This window comes from Muntiacus reevesi, chromosome 15 (assembly GCF_963930625.1).
Source record: "Muntiacus reevesi chromosome 15, mMunRee1.1, whole genome shotgun sequence".
Lineage (NCBI taxonomy): Eukaryota > Metazoa > Chordata > Mammalia > Artiodactyla > Cervidae > Muntiacus > Muntiacus reevesi.
In genome coordinates, this window is record NC_089263.1 from 39613028 (window position 1) to 39633492 (window position 20465).

Consider the following 20465-nt stretch of genomic DNA (forward strand, 5'->3'; position numbering starts at 1 on the left):
GAATTATTCTGACAGCTATTTCTCCTTAACTGTATTCTTTTGGCTTATAATTTATAAAAATTGAGCAGATGCAAATTTAAAAATTGAGAAAATTAACCATAAAAACATATCACAAATAATAAAATAAGAAAGTGATATAAAACAGTAACCTAGGAGTGTTAAACTTAATGTAAGATAAAGAAGACTGAAGGAAGTAACAAAGTTTGAGACTGGGGAAGAAAAAGCAAGGAACTGAATTTTTTTCAGCACCTTCTAAATTGAAAGGATTTTTTCCCGGTAATATCTGATTTAATTCTTAGAATAATTCTTTGAGGTTGCTATGCTACAGCTGCATTAAAACTAAGGAAATTAAAGATCAGAGTAAAATAAACTGAATGATTATACAATAAACTTTCTACAGATAGAAAGCAAATGAAACAAAACTCAACCATAGAAAATATGGGGTATATGTGAGGGTAAATCACCCTACACCCTAAATGATCCTTTTGTTGGTTTTTTTTTTTTCATTTATTTTTATTTTTGTTGGGTTTTTGTATCAGCTTTGCAGCTTTCTTTCCTAAAGTGATTTCCTTCACTCTCATCTGCTTTGACTGTATGGATATATCCTTCCTTTTACCAGGATAAATTACATCTCCTCCTTCAAGCTTTGTCTCACTCAAGTTGCTTCTTGAGTGAAATTTGCTTCATTAGACCTGTTTTTTATTTAGCTAAACTTTTCCGAGCCTAGCAAAGCACCCTGACTTCTCTTTCAGAGAATTATCAGCACACAGCAGTAAAAACCAACACAAAAGAGACTATTACTATAGATCACTCAGGAGAAAAGAAATCCTTAATAGTGGCAGTGTTTAAGTGACTATATTCTGCGCTGTGAGAACACCTGGAGTCATTTTTAACTTCCACCACTCCCTACTTTTTAGTCGGGTCAGTTTTCTAAACTTTCGAAGTCTCAGTTTTCTTATCTACGAAAAGAGGATCGTAGTAAGAGTCTCCTACCTACATACTCCAGAACTTCTGTGAGGAGCAAATCGGAGGACATACGTGAAAATATTTCACAGACATTTGGTAAAACGCTACAAAATGTTTGTACCTGGCTACAGATGAGACAACAAGTTATGTTCGTGGGCTAAAGAAACTCAGAGGCTAATCGCTAGGGAATGGAAGCCGAGCGTTGCTACGTGACGTCATCACTCCGCGCCAGACGCGACGGTTTCCGGCTTGGGCTTCAGGCAGTATTCCGCGTCATGGGGGTTTGGCAGCGTTTGCTGGTGTCTGGTGGAGTGTCGCTTCGGGGCTGCGGCGGGGCCTGTGTCCCGCTTGGGGAAAGCCGACTATTGATTTGTCGGCGCCAGGTCCGTGGTGCTGCAGGGCAGGTGGAGGCGGGCGGGTCGGAGATCTGGGGCGCCAGGGCGGCAGGTTTTCCGCAGGTGCGCTGCAATTGCCTGTTGCCAAGGGCTCACTTTAGTCCCTCTTGGGCCCCCTCCCCTGCTCAGTGAGACCCCAGTTGTCTGGATGTGCCCACTTTCCAGGCAGGCCCCCCGTAGGACCAGGGCGAGGCTGGAGGGATGTGAAATAGACGGTTAGAACATGGATGTGTGACTTGCACATGCTTTCTTAGTGTTAAGTTTATTTAGAAAATAGGTTAAAGAGAAGGAAAACACGTGGGGGATTTAACTCCGTAAAGAGGGAGATTACTTACTTTCCATTTTTAGCGCCTGGCAAATAAATTTCAACTTAAACAATGTGTCTCTGCAGTTGTGATCAACAGCTATTTGTAAATAACACTAAAGGCCTAACTAATGGAAATGAGCAGAATTAAAATAGAAAAGAAAGCCCTGTTAATCGCAAATACCGAAATGTTTAACCGCGGAAAGCTTATTTTAAAACTGTTTTTTCTTCTTCTTCTCAAGTTCTCTGGCGCTGAGAGTGAGACCCTAAAACAAAGAAGATCACAAATCATGGCTCGAGGACTTCCAAAGCAGAAACCGATAGAAGGTGTTAAACAAGTTATAGTTGTGGCTTCTGGAAAGGGTGGAGTTGGAAAGTCTACTACAGCAGGTATTATAGGATATTCTCATTTTGAGTAGAATTTTAGGCCAACTGGCAGGTGCACAATATTAAAATTATAGTTTTGTTCTTGAAAAAGTATTTGTGAAGTTTCTAATAGCTGGTTCCTTAGTATGAGGAGTTGGTAGTGATTGAGGGCTTAGATTTTGGAGTTAGGCAGAACTAGATATGTTGCCAGGTCTTTGACTCCTTAACTGAGGAAAAGGTAGTCAGGTTGCCCATCACATCTTCAGTTTACTTAACTGTAAAGTGACAGTGATGATAATCTTTTTCATAGGGTGATCATGCAAATTAAACAAGTTATCCACTTAGCCCCCTGTCTCCTACATTTAAGTACTCAATGTTTGGTTGTTGTTATTATTTTTAAAACATTTAGTAAGTTTAATATTAAATTTATTTCTGTTTTTTAATACTAAATTTATTTGTTTTATTTGCATTCTTTTCTAGTCTTTTTCAGTGTACATTTAGCTAAGTAGTTGCAATGAAATTGTTTACATTATTGTGACCTATTTTCATTTAATCATAACAGTTTTTCAGCATTTATAAAGTCAAAATAGATCTAATATTTGAAAATATTTTCATTATTTAAAACATTTAATCTTTAGATCTTTATATTAATACTGGAACAGAGATTTTATTTTTGGTGGAGTTTGCAAGTTGATTATAGATTTCATTGTGACTGAAATGCTGCATTCAGAACCCATAAAAGAAGTCCCACTAGAAATGTAAGAGGTACCATCCAGGACTAATGAACAGGTATTCCCAATTTTTTTCAAAAGAAACTTTTTATTTAAAAAAAAAAAATTTCAGTATAATAATGTAAAAAGGTAGCTCCCCTTCTTCCAGTTCAACAGAGGCAACTTGTATTATCAATTTGAAGTCATAAATCTCTCAAGGTTTGTTGCATCACTTAAAATTTTCAGTCATTTTAATAGGAATGGCTTAATTCAGATCTTACCCAATCTATCCTTTTTGTAGTTGATTAAAAAAATAACTATCCTTATTATATTTCATTTTGTTAGTTTTGACATAGTTCCTCACTGTTAAGATCTTGTATATATTCATGTACTTATTTTCAGCTTTTAACTCAAATTTCTGCATTTTTTCAAATTGAAGTGTAGCTGATGTACAGTATTATATAAGTTCCAGGTATATGGCATAGTTCACATTTTTAAAGATTATATTCCATTTACGGTTATTGTAAAATATTGGGTCTAATCCTTCTGTTGTATAATATATCCTTGTAACTTATTTATTTTATAATAGTAGTTTGTACCTCTTAATTCCCTACTCCATCTTGCATCTCCTCCCTAAGATCTGTAAAGTTTTTTTTTTTCTCAGATATCAATCTAAACTTGAGGCACATATGTACCTTAAAATTACTTAATTCCTTTGAAACCAATGACATTTTGAAATAAAAAGGGTCAGGTACAGAGTTCTGTGACTTTCACTAGCGATCCTGTGTCTTGACTCAGAGCCATATTTGGTAATTCCTGGATATAGCAGTTCTGTAGTTGTATAACCAGCTATAGATCCAACTATATAGTGTTATTAGCTTAGTTCCGCCCCCCCCCCCCCCCCCCATTTTGACCTGAATGTATCGTGGAAGAGTTTTTCAGATATTTTGAAGAAATCAAGATTTAACAAGTATTGTAGTTATGATAGGCTCCCACTATACTATTTGGTAGATACCATATTGTTATTAAAAATGGTTAGTGATTGTTCTTAATGAATTTATGCTGTATCCTATACACTCTTGCTTTCTTTCCTAAGGACGTACAATCTACCTATTTAATATTTTGTTTTTAAAATTTGGAAACTCTTAGTTTTCAATTCTAGAATCCACCTCTACTTATGTTTTGAAAATTAAGGTTTCCAAAAAAAAATACCTGTTTTCAGTGGTATGAATCCCTTTGCAAGCTCTGAGTTTACTTGGATTGGTTAAAGATGGAAGGCGTTTTCATGATAATAGCCACAAGTTCTTTGGGTTTTGTGCAATATAATTTGTCAAATCTGTAGGCTAGCACTTGTTTAAAACAAATTTATTTATTGTTTTTGGTTATAAGATCTTCTAATGCCATGGGCTGTGTCAGCATTTAGACAGGAAAATATATGAGAAAGTGTTCAGTGTGTGACATATATGTGCTTTAGTAAGCATCCCTTCCCTGCTTTTCATCTTTGTTAACACCATACAATCTATCTCAAATAATTGATCTATACTTTTTCATAACTGCTCTCTCTGCTTTAGAAATAGATTATTTCTACATAACTCTGTCAGCATTATATTTCTTTCCCTTATACATATTTATTCCAATTCCAAAGTATCTCAAAATATTTCCCATCTGAATATGTGTGCTAGAAATATTTTGGATTAGAATGAGGACATATGATTGATGCAAACATGCTCTTAGATTCTATTGTGTAAATGGAGAAAGATCCTCACATTGAAATGAATCACTCTGCCTCAGAGTTGGATTATGTTTAACCTACAGCATACCTGAAATTCAGAATTACTTTATAATTTATGATTTAATGATTAAATCAAATATTAAATATTAATAATGATTTAATAATGAATTGTCAAGTGCCATTCCCTAGGCTGAGTACTTTACACTTAGAATTTGATTTGATTCTTATAACAGTTATAAAATAGGACCTCATTTTATCGAGGAGGAAACATACTTGGGGTAAAAATACTCAAGATTATAAAACACAGAGTGGGTACACTGGGGTTTGAACCAGGTCTGCCTTGAGAGTTTATGTTCTTAAATACTTCAAAAGAAAGAGTATCGGCATCATCTAGAACATTGTCTGATAAGGAATGGTGATCCACAGTATGAAGGTCTGATTATCAGTTTGGGAATGTATTCCTTTTGGACCTCTTTCTCATCTCAGATGTAGCATATCTCTCCTGCCGGGTTAATGGTGGTTTTGGGGCCTACTGCTTTCCCCGTTTCTGTCTGAGATTCACTATTAATCGGCACTATTGGGAAAATGTTTCACTGTCTTACCTTTTTACCTTTTTCCCTTCCCTCTTCTGACTGGTCCAAGCTTTCATTTATGTGGGTATTTCTGAGTTAGATTATTTGCAATTCCTGTATTACCAGCATTTATTTTTAAAAAACCATAGGATCAGCTCCATTTTTATTTATTAAAAAGTAATTTTTCTGCAAAGTATTTTTTGAAAATAATTGAATGATATATACATTAATATGATTAAAACATTTAATATATTATTTACACTTGATCTTAGCCAAAAGGCCGAGAATAAAACATTTAATATATTATTTAAATACAGTTGTAACATGTGATAAAGGGATTATTTAAAGTTTTGAGACAGGCATCTATTGCTTATGCTGAAATTTACTTTCCTTTTTGTCTTTTTTACTTTCTATAGTCTCTCCATGTCCTTGTTTATTTTTTTAATAAAGGATTTATATTAAAATTTTATTTGCTTTGGTTATTACATTGAAAATATTAAAAGGCAAAATGAATTCTGGTAGAAGGAAAGTTACTAAGTTTAATTACTTTTTTGTTCCTTACAGTGAACCTTGCACTTGCTCTAGCAGCGAATGATTCGGTAGGTATTTATTAATAGAACTACTAATTTATTAACATTTTTAAGTCAGTGATTTAGAGCATACTGATGTTTTCCATTTACTCTATCAGGGACTGTATATTGTAGCTCTAGTTATTTGCATGTCTTTAAGGGGCTAAAAAATCTGCCGTAAGTACTGATTACATTTAATAATGGTGATGAAAATGGAAGGGGATTGCTGGTCAAGGAATTCAGGTAGCCTCTAGAAATTAGGGAAGGCAAGAAATGTTTTTTTTTTTCCTTAGAGCCTCCCAAAGGTATGGCATCATGTCAGCACCTAAATTCCAACTCGTTGAAACCCATTTGAATTTCTGTGATAATTTTTTACAGTAAAAGTAGGAAACTGACACAGGAAGTCAGTTTTCTTAGTCCTTAAATTTCCAAAAGTGTCTTTATTTTACCTTCATATTTGCTAGTTTGACTAGATGTAGAATTCTAGGTTCACAATAATTTACTCTCTGAACCTTGAAAACAGCTTTCCATTTTCTTCTAGCATGCTAATAAGATGTCTGATGATAGTCTGACTCATACTGCTTTGTAATAACCTGTGTTTTTCCCCTTAAGGCTTTTATGAGTTTCCTTTATGTCTTTTTAAGTTTAGAAATGTTACAGATATGTGTCTGGTTGTTGGCATTACATTTTTTTTTTTACCTGTTTGGAAATTGGGCAAGCAGTACAAGACTTGAGTCTTTGTCAGCTTAGGGAAGATTTCCTCATTGATTATTTTTTTGTGATGTGCTTGTTCTCTCTCCAGAAATCTATTAGGTAGATATTGACTGTTTACGCTTGTGAATTTTTCTCTCATATTTTCCATCTCTTTGTCTTTTGCTCTGTGTTTTGAAAGATGTCTTACACTGTTTTCCACACTGCTATATTAGGTTGTGGTTGTTATTTAGCCCTTTTTATTTTTAATTTGGAAATTATATTTTTTCTAGTTTTTCAGAACTATTTCCCTATTTTGCAGTTGCTTTTCCTGATCACTTAAAAATGGTTGTACCATTAGTTTGAGTCTCTCTGAAGATGCTAATTAGAGTTAATAAAAAAGGTTCTGTTTAATGATCTCTATTTATTTAGCATGGTTGTTCTTATAATGTGGTCCTCTAACCAGCAGAATGAGCATCACCTGGGAACTTGTTAAACACATAAAATCTTGAGCCCCAGACCTACTAAATCAGAAATTCTCACGGTGGAGTCCTACAGTTTGTGTTTTAACCAGTCCTCTAGATGATTTTGATTCATGCTAAAGTTTGAGAACCATGTACCTAGAATTTTTTAGAACTCTAAATTGCTAATGCACCCTTTTTGTTTTCTTGTGTGATTGTTTTTAATTTAGTTTAAAACTTTTTTGTTTGTTTCAATGCGAATTTGGAATAGAAGAGAGATACTCTGTATGGTTAGGCAATTTTATTGAAATAAAAGCCAGTACTACTTTTTAAAGAATACTTTTTATTAAAGCACTTGGTTACCTTGAAGAAAGGACCCCATCTTTCTTAAATTAGGGAGGGCTGGTTATACCCTGATTCTTTCCCATGGAGTCTTAATTCCGTGGAGCTTGTGTTGTAAGAGGTGTCTCTGACCTGCTGACCCTTTAAGCCAACTTGGCCCAAGACCTCGATAACTGTTTTCTCCTTTCTTCCTTGGGTTGTCCTTTTCCAGCATCGCAGTGGGAAGATCTAATAAGACTTGTTTGTTGGCCTGGAGGAAACAGATCCAGGAAGTTATTCATTTTACTGACAATGTTGGTCTTAATAATCTCTATAAACAGGGTTATATAAACCCCAGGGGATATGTAAGATAGTCATTGGGATGTGGAATTTTTCTTTATTTGTATTACCTTTTAAAATTTATGTTTTTTGTATACACTTTATAATTTATAGTAAATTAGTATAGTGGCTCTAATAAAGTCAACAGATATATTAACATGTATTGAGGTTGTATACTTGAACATTTTTCACCAAGTGGGGAACGTGGTCAAGACAGTTTGGTTGTCACTGGCCAAGGCAAAAGAAAATTTCTGAGCTGGATCATTTGCCAGTTCAAAAGAAGACTACTTTATAGATGGAAATAAAAGCCTTATAGGAGTAGGGTGTGAATTTTCCCTGCCTTTTCTTTGCCTTTTGTACTTTGCTTTGGGGATGTAGAAGGTAGTGTTACAGGGCAGAATTTGGGATCCTGTCATGTGTACCATGCATTTTAAATACTCAATCCTGTGGTATATTAGAGCTGGCTCATGCTAGTTGTGAGAACTGGCTGTCAAATTTGCAAGAATTTTGCAGTTGATATCCTGTTGTTAGCTCAAAATAGGCCATGGTGGGAGTATTTAATGAAAATTGACAAATACTGAAAGTTAGACTTTCCACCTCACCCTGGGCCACTGTTAAACATCTTCTGGCACAACAGTGATTATACATATTACCAATCATATATTTCAGTCTTTCTTGTTTCTATCTTCTTAACCGCTTTTATTGTGGATCTCATTCTTCCACAGTATAAATTTAGTGACCAGAGAAGCTCTGAAACTGGAGAGGGGAAGGTAAAGGTCACCAGAAACCAGTGATGAGCTCTGTTTCTAAATGATGTTCCTGATGTTCCTAAATCAGTTTACTTCAGTTCATTTTAGTTCAACAGACATTTAGTGAGCCCCTCTAACACTCACTGTCAGACACCATGAGTATGGGTATATAAAGAAAAGTAAACATGCCTACGAAGACTGCATTAACAAAACTGTTTTGTGTGTGTATATATAATTACATAAGTGTATATATGTCTTTTTGTGTATGTGTGTGTCTATTTTGGTGATGGTAATCATTTCTTCTGTGAGTGAGAAAATGTACTTAAACAACACTTAATAAGGTTTTATCGTAATTTGTTTCACAGTAGGCACACTGTGCACTCTTAAAGGTTTTATAATCTAGTGAAGGCAAGAGGAAGATAAATGTCTTAAAATGATGAACTGTGCCCAAGGTCAAATATAATAGTGTTTCTGTCCAAGACAACTAGCTTTTATTTCAGAGAAAAGCCATCTTTTTTTCATAGAGCATTTTTGTTAGCATAATTATATTTGCCTTTCACAGAAACCTATAATGCAGTACACTTAGTATTTATCAGTTTTACAGTCTTATATTGATTCTGCCCTATCCTTGTCACATTTCATCAGCCAGCAAATGTCCTTTTTTGTTTCTGCAATATTTTTCCAGTATGTATCTTTCTCTTTTCACTGTTCCCACTCTAATTGAGCCTCATATTACATCTTTTTGGCTCATTCATTCATGTATACCTCAAACAGTTACAGAGTGCCTACCCTTCCCCAAGAACTTTGCTACTTTGGAGAATATAGAAATGCATGAAATACAGTCCCTGCCTTTAAGGGCCTCCCAGACTAGCAGACTGCTGCAAGCTCCTCTTACCTGCCCAAGCACAAATCCATTCAGCACATAATGCCAGATTATGCTTACTTGAGGACCATTGGAGCCCCATTTAACCCTGCTCAGAGTCACTCCTGAATGCCTTTGGTGAGCTTCAAGATCTATAATCTGGCTCCCATCCACCTTTCTGGGCTTATCTTCAGCTCTTCTAAATGGTCCCTGTGCTCTGGCAAGTCTGGGTTGCTTGCTGTTGCCAGTTTGGGCTTGACTATATTGATATTATGTTCTTAATAGCTTACAGTGTTTCTTCTGTGTTTCTACTGGAGTGTTCTCTACTTTTTCTTCAGCTTTATAGGTCCTCTCCTCCAGGCTGTGATGCATGGCTTGTGCTGGTTATATCCTGCCCCTAGAGTACTTCTCAAGGGAATTGAGTTATGACAGACATCCAGGGTATCCTCCTTTTCGTGTGTACCTGCAGACTGCATTCTGATTCACACCGAGGCACTGTATGAGCCAGCCTGCCCTGAGAGGTACTTAGTGACATGCTTCCTGAATTCAGTCCCAGTGAGTGTCTTTCTTCCATTTGTGAAATCCAGTAGCACTATTTACTGTTACTATTATGTACCCATGTAACCATTCTGGTAATTTTATATAGCAAATAATAAAAATAACATTTATCGAACATTTGTTATATGTCAAGCACTGTTTCTCATGATATGTTTCTTAATTCATTTATTCTTCATAGCAACCATATGGGAATAGATACTGTTATGGTCCCTGTTGTACATAAGAAGCAGAAGCAGCTGGAGGCTAAGTATTTTGCCCAAGCTCACCCAGGAAGTAAATGGCAGAGCCAGGTTTGAAAGATCCTGTGCCCTTAGCCTATTTGTTATACCACTCCTATGATAGCTAGATTCTTATGATTCAGAACTGTGTTGTCTTCATTCTTGGCTGTTGACTTAGGAAATAGACAACAAATGTTTGCTACATGGATGAATCGAGTGTATAAATGGGTTTCATAGTATTTAAGTGCAAAGTTTTGTTTTGCATTGTTTTTTGAGGAATGGTGTGGGATGGGAGGGCTTGTTGTGGCTTAGTGGCCTGCACACTATTCTTTTCCTGGTTCTTAAATGATAGTGTGCTCCATCATTCTACTTGGCTCTCTTCTCATTTTATACTGTCAAGTAATCTCATCTTTTCCCACTACCCCAGTGACTACCCATGTGCCCTGGATTCTAAATGCATCAGCAACCTAGGTATCTCTCCTGGGTGCCAGACCTGGCTGCCTCACCTACTGTAGATGCCCACTTGAGTGCTTTACAGACATTCAGGCTCAACATGTATAAAACCAAACCTTTCTTTCTTGTAATTGTCTTTGTCCTGTGACAGTCATGTGATTCCCTCCCACCTCCAAATCAGATACCTGTTCCTGCTGCTTCTACCACTCAAAGCTTTCTGGAGTATGTCTTCTCATTTCATTCCTTAATGCCATATCTTTTTCAGACCTTTATTATGGATCTTTCATGAGGTGATTCCAGCTGTTTATTTTCTCTGCTATGATGCTTTGATGACGGGACTAGTACTTCCCATATTATTTTAGAGATCTGTTTCCTTGTTTAACTTCTGTGCTAGTTTAGGAACCTTTTTGGGCCAAGGATCTTGGCCTTATTCCCTTTTTTAAAATTCTCAGTCTCTAGTCCAGTGATGGTATATAGTAGGCTCTTGGTAAATGTTGGTAATGACAGTGGAACACGTTAAGTGAAGAATGGTTGTGAATATATATACTAATATATTTCACATATGTAGATTCTAAGTGTTGGATAAGCTATCTATCATTTGTTTAATGCTAAATTATGCCCTTTTCCCCCCTGAGCAAATGAAATTGAAATCTAAGTGGGATAATGTGAAATGCTTAGCACAATGGCTGATACATAGTAAGCTTTAAATTACTTCTTAGTATTGTAACTAAATAAAATTTTTTTGCAAGTAATGTCTCAAAATAAAAATTGATATGCATTTTACTTACTTGACTATTTTAACAAAAACTTATTTTAAGTTTTTACTTATTTTCCATTGCTACAATGAATCATTAAGTAGAATTTTAATTGGACTGAAAGATGGAACAGGAAGCAGTATAATCTTCAAAGAGTTTGTGTTTCTTTGGTTATTTTTTTCCATTGATTTTTATCTCAAAATATTTATTTTTTTCCCAAGATTACATAATATCTTCACTCTTATTCTTTGCAGCTGTACTGCTCTATTTCACAAAATTACTATGAGAGGCACTTAAACATAATTAAGATTGTCTTAAGTCTTTGAAGTTCTGTGATTATGTTGGGAAAAATTGGGAAGTTTTAGTTCAAGATTTAGGTTTTGGTTTTTGAAAAGTTCATTGATCTTGGAAACAGAACATGATATGTAGTGCCACTTAAAACACTACGATTTTCTTCATTAATAGTTATGTATATAGCAGTTAACAGTCCAGCTTTTTGGTGGCAAATAGACCTGGGTGTGATTCTGACTCTGCTTCTTGCAACCTGTATAACTTTTGCCTGTACCTACCTCTTAAGGCTGTGGGTATTAAAGGAGATAATACATATACTGCACTTAGCACAGTGTCTGGCACATTGTTGTTGCCATTGAGTCGCCTCTGACTCTTTGCAACCCCGTGGTCTGGCATACAGTAAATGCCAGTAAGAGCATTAGCTGTTCTAGTATTCTAAATGCCAGCCTGGACACATTAACTATAATATTAGTTATAATGTGAATTTGGATTAAATAGGAATGAAACTTTTTGACAATTCATAGGAAATCCTGATGTATACTACTTAGCTCATATTGGGGATTATCTTCTCTTTAATGCCAGTGTTGTAAAGAAATTACAGTATATTAAAGCAACCTGTTCTTAATTTTTTTAAATCATTGCTTGGTAGTATATTCAACATACATATTTCCTATAAAATATTGCTTTGTTAATGGTTAGCCATTTTGGAGGAAGGGTACACTGTTAGTGTTCAACGTATAGATATTTTAAAGCTGGAGAGGAAACTCGGACAAGAGATCCAGAAGGAGCAATTGCAAAATCATTTTTCCTCCTTTTTGTTCTTCAATTCAAAAGTAATTCTTGGCAAGAAGAGTGTTTTTTAAGTGAATTTGAACTCACATTTTGACATTTACTGAGGAGAGACTCAGAAGATCTATTTGTAACTAGAGCAAAAATCTTAATTAAAACTAAAAATTTGTCTTAGGATAAGAAATATATTTATTTTAGTAGTTATAAATAAATTTATAATGACTTTCTTACAAATATTTGATAATTGTTATCACTACACATATCCATACATATTACATTCATAGGGGATTATCAGTTTATAATCAATGAAAAGAATGAATAGATTTCCAGTGAAGCCCTTTTGTCTTCCCTGATAACTCAGCTGGTAAAGAATCCACCTGCAATGCGGGAGACCTGTTCAATCCCTGGGTTGAGAAGATCCCCTGGAGGAGGGCATGGCAACCCACTCCAGTATTCTTGCCTGGAGAGTCCCCAGGGACAGAGGAGCCTGGCGGGCTGCACTGCATGGGGTCGCAAAGAGTCGGACACGAATGAGTGACTAACCTTAGCAGAGTGCTTTTGTCTTATTCCTTCATATATAGGTTTGTTCATTCATTCTTTTATAAAAACTTGTGTTGAGGGCCTGTCATCTCCTAGGTTCTGTGCTTGACATGGGAATTCAGAGCTGAAAAAGCCCTACCGCTGTCCTCATCTTAGTTAATTTACAGCCTGAGTGCCTGTTTGGGAGATTGTTATTTCAGTTGGAGCCAGGATCTCTGTGTGACTAGATGCTTTTTGACTTGTCTCTGGTCTAATTCTCTTCTCATTTGCCACAGATGCTCTTCCAAATCTTTCCCATTTTCAATCTGTCTGTCACATTCCACATTTCTTCCCCTCTAGCATGCGATCTTGCCTCCTATTCAATTTGAGAACTGGACTTTTCCTTGGTAACTTGTTTGCCTCTCCCTCTATCATCTGTATCTTTCTGTGATCATCATGACTACCTTCCTCTCCTTCCTTAGGGAAAGAGATTTCAGACCCGATACCTCTACCTGGACTCTTGATCCTTCATTTCCTGCCTTTTCTAGGATTTGACTCATACATTCCTTTTGGTTATCTTCAGTTTATCTTTACTCATTCCTTCCCTTTGGTCTAGAGAGCTCCTCATCTCACTCACACACATTGAAAAGTATAAATGTGTATTTGTTGGGTGAGTGAATGAATCAGCAGGTCTTCTTTAGCCCCTGGGTCCCCTCAAGCTTCTGCCCCCTCTGACTTTCCAGTTATAGCCATACTTGAGAGAGTTGTCTGCACGTGCTGTGTTGGTTTACCCAATTCTCATTTATTTCTCAACTTCTGGAATTTGACTTATTACTATGCTGTTGAATTTCCTCTTGTAGTTATCAGCTCTCCGCCAAATATATATTCTCTGTCCAAATTGCTTGATTCTACTTGCTACTCTGCTACATTTGATACTGCTGACCACAGTGTCTCACGTGGTAGAGAATCTTTATTTATTTGACTTTTTTTATCATTCTATCTTGATTCTTCTGTCTTTCTCCAACACTTTGTTTCCTCTCTAACTTTTCATATTGCTCCATTCCTGTATTTTAACATTTTTCTCCCTTATACTTACTTGCCTTCCATTTGTCTTTATATAACTGCTTCTTTGTCATCTGTCTTTTTTTAAAAATCCAGACCTTTCTTTTCAGTAGTTTGTTCAACATCTCCATTTGGTGTTCTACAGATCTGTCAGATTTAAATGATTGAAGTGGAACTACCATAATATTCTTCCTCTCCTAAACCTCCTGTTCCTGTATTCTTTGATAATTCACTCATATGCTACCATTACTCATGTCAGTTTTCTATTGATGTGTAACAAACCACCCTAAACTTAGTTATATAAAGCAATGACTATTTTATTTCGCTCATGATTTCTGTGGGACAGGACTTCCCTGGTGGCTCAGATGGTAAAGCTTCTGCCTACAATGCAGGAGACACGGGTTCAATCCCTGGGTTGGGAAGATCTTCTGGAGAAGGAAATGGCAACTCACTCCAGTACTCTTGCCTGGAAAATCCCATGGACAGAGGAGCCTGGTAGTCTACAGTCCGTGGGGTTGCAAAGATTTGGACACGACTGAGCAACTTCACTTTACTTTTTCTATGGTACAAAAATCGGGCTAAAGCATAGGTGGGATGGCTTGTCCTATTCTACAACATTTGGAGCTTCACCAGGGAAGATTCAAATGACTGCAGACTGAAATTATCTGGGACTCTTCATTCATATGCTTGGTCCTTGGACCGGGATGATCTGAAGGCTGAGCTTAGCTGGGATTGTTGATTGGAGTACCTTTACCTGGCCTTTCCGTTATCACAAGGGCTTCATCACAGCGTGGCAGCTTCAGTGCAGTTGGACTTCTTATATAATGGCTCAGAGCTTTGAGAGTTAATGCCCCAGTGAATGAGGAGGAAGGTGTATGGCCTTTTGTGACCTAGTCTTGGTCGTCAGGCTGGGTTCTGGACTGAAGTACTCATGTGCTTCCCGGATTCAAGGGGGAGGAGGCATAGACCTCACTTCATAATGGGTGGAGTACTAGTAAATATGTGGCCATGTTTTAAAAATATCACACCACATCTATTGGTGTCCTATGTAGAAACCTTGATATTATCCTGTCTTTCATTTCTCCAGTCCCACTCCACTTTTATATATCTGTTCCTAAGTGCTGGCCTTTTTAAATTTGGAAGTATCTCCTTTTCTCCATTATCATGAACATAAGTAAGACTTTTATTACCTTTCACTTAGGAGTTTTCATAACCTCTTAATTAGTCTTTATTATCTCTCCCACCTTGAATTAAATAGTGATTCCTTACATTGACTGTAGGATAGTTCTTACTGCATAGAGGTCTATGTCCAAATTGCTTAACTTCCTCTTAAAGGTTGTTGGTGGTGGTTTAGTCGCTAAGTCATGTCCGACTCTCATGATTCCATGGACTGTGAGCCCGCCAGGCTCACAGTCCATGGGATTTCCCAGGCAAGAATACAGGAGTGGTTTGCCATTTCCCTCTCCAGGGGATCTTTCTGACCCAGGGATCGGACCCAGGTCTCTTGGCACTGCAGGCAGTTTCTTAAAGGTTGTGTCTACCTGGATTTCCACTCTGTGGTTGACTGCTTCAGCTGCTCCTTTGCATTAGCTGTCTTCCTTGTTTTCTTTGCCCAATTCCTTTCATTCTTCAGGTCTCATGTTGGCAGTTTTACTCCTCTTCTAAACCTCCTTCCTCTCTGAAGCCTTTTTAGTGGCTTCACATAATGTCAACGTCACTTCTTCCTCATTGGTTCATACAGTTATCTCCTGCCATTAGGATGACCATAACTTTCACAAGGTCAGGGACTGTGTCTTAAATTAGCTGCTACTATTGCCTGTCCTGTTATATACTCAGTAAATGCTTGCTAGGTGACTGAAAACAAATTTCACTTTGGCTGAATTCTCTAAAGATTTGAATGAGTTACTGGGCTTTCTAAAATGTCTATAAAATTACCAAGGAGTCATATTGGGAGATGAAGGAGGAAGTAAGGACACAGTAAGAGGTTCAAGCTTAAAATTATTTTGTCTTATTTGTCTTGGGAGAGTTATGCTCAGAGAAGCTTTGAAGTTAGGGAGTTTACATTCTGTGTGTCAACATTTTAGTTCAGTTAAATAATATACAACAAAACCAAAAACCTTATACTTGAAATATTATCATTGTGTGCCAGAATTTAGGAAAGTGAGCAAGGATTAGATTTAAAAGAAGCTTTGATAAGATTAAAGCCTGTGAGAATAAAGTTGAAACCAGAATAGTGTTGTTTTCATTTGTAGCATTTTAAAGTTTCAGTTTTGGCCTTGAAAGAGTTCACGTTACAGATTTTGTTCCAGCCTATTTCTTTTTGGTCAGGAACATGTGATAGTTCACTTTTGGCAGCTGCAGTGTGTGAAAGGGCTGGGGTCAGCACTGCTCTGCAGAAATGGGTCAATGGGCGTTCAGATGAAAGCGAAGAAAACTTTTAAAGAGGCTTTATTTATTGTTGGTGTAATAAGACAAAATAATTTTAAGCTTGAACCTCTTACTGTGTCCTTACTTCCTCCTTCATCTCTCAAATGCCTTGCCAAATTAACCACATCAACAAATTTTACAGAAAATGGATTGCTGTTTTAAATAGTTCTTTAGCTATTATTCTTAAGAAGCTTCTTCAGAAAGTCTTTTTCTGTTGTCCTCCAAAAGGACATAAGTCTCCTTTGTATGTCTATAAAAGTCTGAAATGGCCATTTATGAGAGCAGGCAGCATGTTCTGCTTGAGTGAGTGATAAAGTACAGTAACCACCTATTTTTCAGCTGAGCTGGAAGGAAGAACTCTATCCTACTGTTTCTTTAAAAGATGATTTTATCACGGTCAGGACAGATAACAAGCTAGGATTTTGTAAGAGCAATAAATGACAAGTTGGTTTATTACTTGTGGCTTTTAAACAATGTAACATTCTTAAATTAAAGAGAAAAAGTACTCAGGTAATCTTGGAAAGCAGTTTCCATGCCCTGCATGGAGATATGGTTGCTCTATGTTTAGATTTTTCCTGAGTAAGATAAGACACATATGGTTTCTCCAAACCCTGGAACAGCCTTGCTCTCAAATTTGTGCTGGAATGTTATCTGGAATGTGATGGGGCTCTTTGTCAGTTGCCATGGAAACTGACCAAAGCTCTATCTAGTCCTATCCTTTGGGCTATTTGGGGTGACTTAAATAAAAGATGACCAGCAAATGTAATCCTATTCCCCACATATGTATTTTCTTTAAAAATTATTAAAAATACAGCTTACTAAGAGAGAAAAGGGTATCTGTATCCTATTTTTATTAGGCTATTTAAAACATTCTGTGCAGCTGAAGACTATTCTGGCCAAGAAACATTAATGAAAATTCTCATTTTGGATGGGCATAATTCCATTGGTTTGTGATTTTGTCTTTTGGCCTCTGTGCTTATATATGCAATAGAATAACAAATGCTGAATTTCCATTTACTGCTTAGTGATGGAGAGGGACTTGACATAGATTTTAAGTCATGTGTATTATACCGTTGCCAAGTGAAATGTGGTTTATGTTGTACAGAGATGGACGAGTTAAAGGCATCTGTGAGCAATTAAGATAATTAAGTATTCAGGTATTATAGACATATAATAGTACATCTTCTAAAATGACCAGTTTGTAACTAAAGTTAGGGAGGACTTTATATTTATGGTAATCCTTAGAAGTCTGAGCTTTGACAGACTCTTCTGTTTCCTCAGTGGGAAACTGGTGAACAGAGGAGGATGGTCTGAGCAGAGACTATGGGGATTTGCCTGATGCTGATAGAAGAGCCTTCTAAAATTTTTACTTATTTTTTAAATTAATTTTTATTGGCTGTAGTTGCTTTGCAGCATTGTGTTCAAAGTCTTTTATAAATAGTTAATTTTAGAAATTGAGGTGATATTTACACTAATAGAGTTTTGTGTTGTGAGCCACACTGCCTGCATTTTTTCATATTCAAAGGTTTATTCTGTTTTCAAGGTCAGACTCTGAAAAGGTAAAAATGGAAACTTGGATTGTTGAGGCTCCTCTTGGTTATTTCAAATAACGTGATTTCCTTTAATGTTCAATAAAGTCTATCTGTAAGAAATGAAAATTCTCAGTGCTTCTACAGATAGAGATACTTTGATTCATTCATTCAAGTACTTACTAAGTACTTACGTACTGAGTACTTTTCTGGGTCCTGGAGATACAATGATAAAAAAGTTCACATTCCTGTTTTAAAGGAGTTTACGGTCTGGTGGAAGAGATACAATAAATAAATATATACTTTTAGGTAGTAGCAAGAGTTATGAAAGATGATAAAGCAGTGTAAGGAAACAGAAAGTGATGGGAGGTGCTGTTTTAGATTGGGTTGTCAGGAAGGGACTGTTGAAAGATGTCAGAGCAGAGACCTAAGTAATTTGAAAAACTGGGCCTAGGGAAGAACAGAAACCCTGACGTGGACTCCATTCAAATTGTTTAAAGAATACCAGGAAGGCCAGTGTGACTAGAGTGGACCAGGGGAGAGGTTGGCAGGGCCTCATCATGCAGCTTTATAAGCCATGGTGGAACTCGGAACTTTTTTTCTGAGTACGATGTGAATTTTTAAACCAGGGCAGTGACATGATCTTATTTACTTTTTAGAAGGATGCAGCTGCATTGTAGAGCATAGACTGTAGGGGAGTAAGAATGAAAGCAGAGAGACTTGCTAGTAGCAGTTGCAGGAGTTTAGGCAAAGATGATAGCTTGCACGGTCATCTGCCTTGGTGGTGGCTATGTGCTGTGCTTAGTCACTCAGTCGTGTCCGACTCTTTGCGACCTCACAGACTGTAGCCCGCCAGGCTCCTCTGTCCATGGGGATTCTCCAAGCAAGAATACTGGAGTGGTTTGCTATGCCCTCCTCCAGGGGATCTTCCCAACCCAGGGATTGAACCCAGATCTCCCTCATTGTAGGCTGATTCTTTACCATCTGAGCCACCAGGGTAGCCCCCAAATATTGAAGTGGGTAGCCTATCCCTTCTCTAAGGGATCTTCCCAACCCAGGAATTGAACCAGGGTTTCCTGAACTGCATGTGAATTCTTTACCAGCTGAGCTACCAGGTAAGCCCTTGGTGGTAGAGGTAGTGTTAATTAAGTACTTAGGTACCAAATCCATCACTCAAACTATTTCATCATCCCGAACTGAAACTTGGGATTTGGGAAAATGGTCTTATATCAAGTAGTACATTTTTAAGGTTGTGATAATGGAATGCATGTATTTTAAGACTTTTCCAAGTTGCTAAACCCGTAGAGAGGTAAAAAAAAGACATTGGTTTTAAATGTTCTAATTGGTATAGCACATTGGTTTGAAGCAATTGTCTGCTTGTTACTTTATTAGCCAATTCCCCATACTTTCTTTGGCTTAAAATAGTGGAAAGCTTCGTTCTTTTAGAAGTTCTCTAAGGAATTAAAAAAAAAAAAATCATGTCAGGATGAATTGGGTACTGACTAGAATGGTTAATTTCCAAAAGCTACATAGCATAGAAATTCTATCATGGCAGGGACAATTTGAAAATTAATAGATGCCAGTGATAATAGGATAGAGGGGGCTTGTTTATGAACAGAGTATTTTAGTGAGCAAGCACCAGCTGTGTGTGACTAAGGGTGGCATTCATCCAGGCAAAGGATGTTTTGGGGGAAATTTGTGTATTTTTTTTTTTTTAACAGCAGAGAGACTGTTTTTTAGTTAGACCACTGGTCTCTTTTCTTTTACAGAGGATTAAGTTTCAAAGGAAGGATCAGACCACTCTGGTGGGATGAGATGGTGGTGGAGGACATATGTGGAATAAGAGGGATGTTTGCAACAATACTGGGCTGGAATTCCCCTAAACACTATGGTTCATGGGCATTTGACCAAATACTCAAGGGCCAAATCTTCATATTACTTGTTTTCTTCCATTTAATGAGAATGATTGAGCTTAATTAGCTCCCAATTTTGTATTTGCAGTGGTCACACCACAGAGCTTGTGAATACTTAAAAAAAATTTTTTCCCCACGTTATAGTAATAAATAATACATGTTTTGAGCATCAGATCTTTGCAAAAGTAGTTTGGTAGTAGAAATTGTTTTCGTAATGGAGAAAAAAGGACCGAAGATTGTTATAAGTACTCAAAAGAAAAAGGGAAATTTAAGAGTCTGTGATACGTCTTCTTAAAACTTTTTTGACTGTGCCACCCAGGAGCTTGTTAATAGTTCCCTGACCAGGGATTGAACCCATGCTTCTTGCAGTGGAAGTGCAGTCTTAACCTCTGGACCACCAGGGGAGTCCCTGACATGTCATTTCTTTTACAGAAAGTATTTATTTATTTTTTGGCCACTCCATGCAGCTTGTGGAATTTTAGTTCCCTGACCAGGAATCAAACCTGTGCCCTGTGCAGTGGAAGCTCGGAGTCCTAACCCTGGACCTCCAGGGAATGCCCCTGAAATGTCGTTTTTAAAGGAGGAAATTGAATTCAGGAAAGAAGAGACCTGCCTGGAAACAAGTCCTGTAATTGGAACTTGAGTAACATCCGCCTTTGACAGAATTCCCTGCAAAGCTGGTACTTTTACTTGGGGTCCTTGAATTAGGGCTCTGACATTTTCATATTTGCCATGGATATGATTGTGATAATATAAATGATGCTTTATTTTTATACTTGATTATATAGAGAAGATGGAAGCCAGATGTTTAAGTGTGTATCTTCTGAGACTGCAGGGACTGTAACATAGGCAATAGTAAACTGAAGGCAGCAGAGTGGGTGTTGCTGAAGCTTGCAGGGCAGGGGTGGGACAGAT

At 37.0% G+C, this 20465-nt stretch overlaps 1 protein-coding gene across 2 annotated transcripts in view; it reads left to right on the forward strand.

Annotated features, from left to right (window-relative positions):
* The first annotated feature begins 1225 nt into the window (after positions 1 to 1225).
* Positions 1226 to 20465, forward strand: part of NUBPL (NUBP iron-sulfur cluster assembly factor, mitochondrial) — a 227468-nt gene continuing 208228 nt past the window's right edge. For both annotated transcript variants that reach the window (XM_065906714.1, XM_065906715.1), the window contains exons 1-3: positions 1226 to 1349; positions 1908 to 2055; positions 5610 to 5644. In XM_065906714.1, the coding sequence (XP_065762786.1) occupies positions 1242 to 1349; positions 1908 to 2055; positions 5610 to 5644 (291 nt within the window). In that variant the 5' untranslated portion in view covers positions 1226 to 1241. The remainder of the gene's footprint in view (positions 1350 to 1907; positions 2056 to 5609; positions 5645 to 20465) is intronic.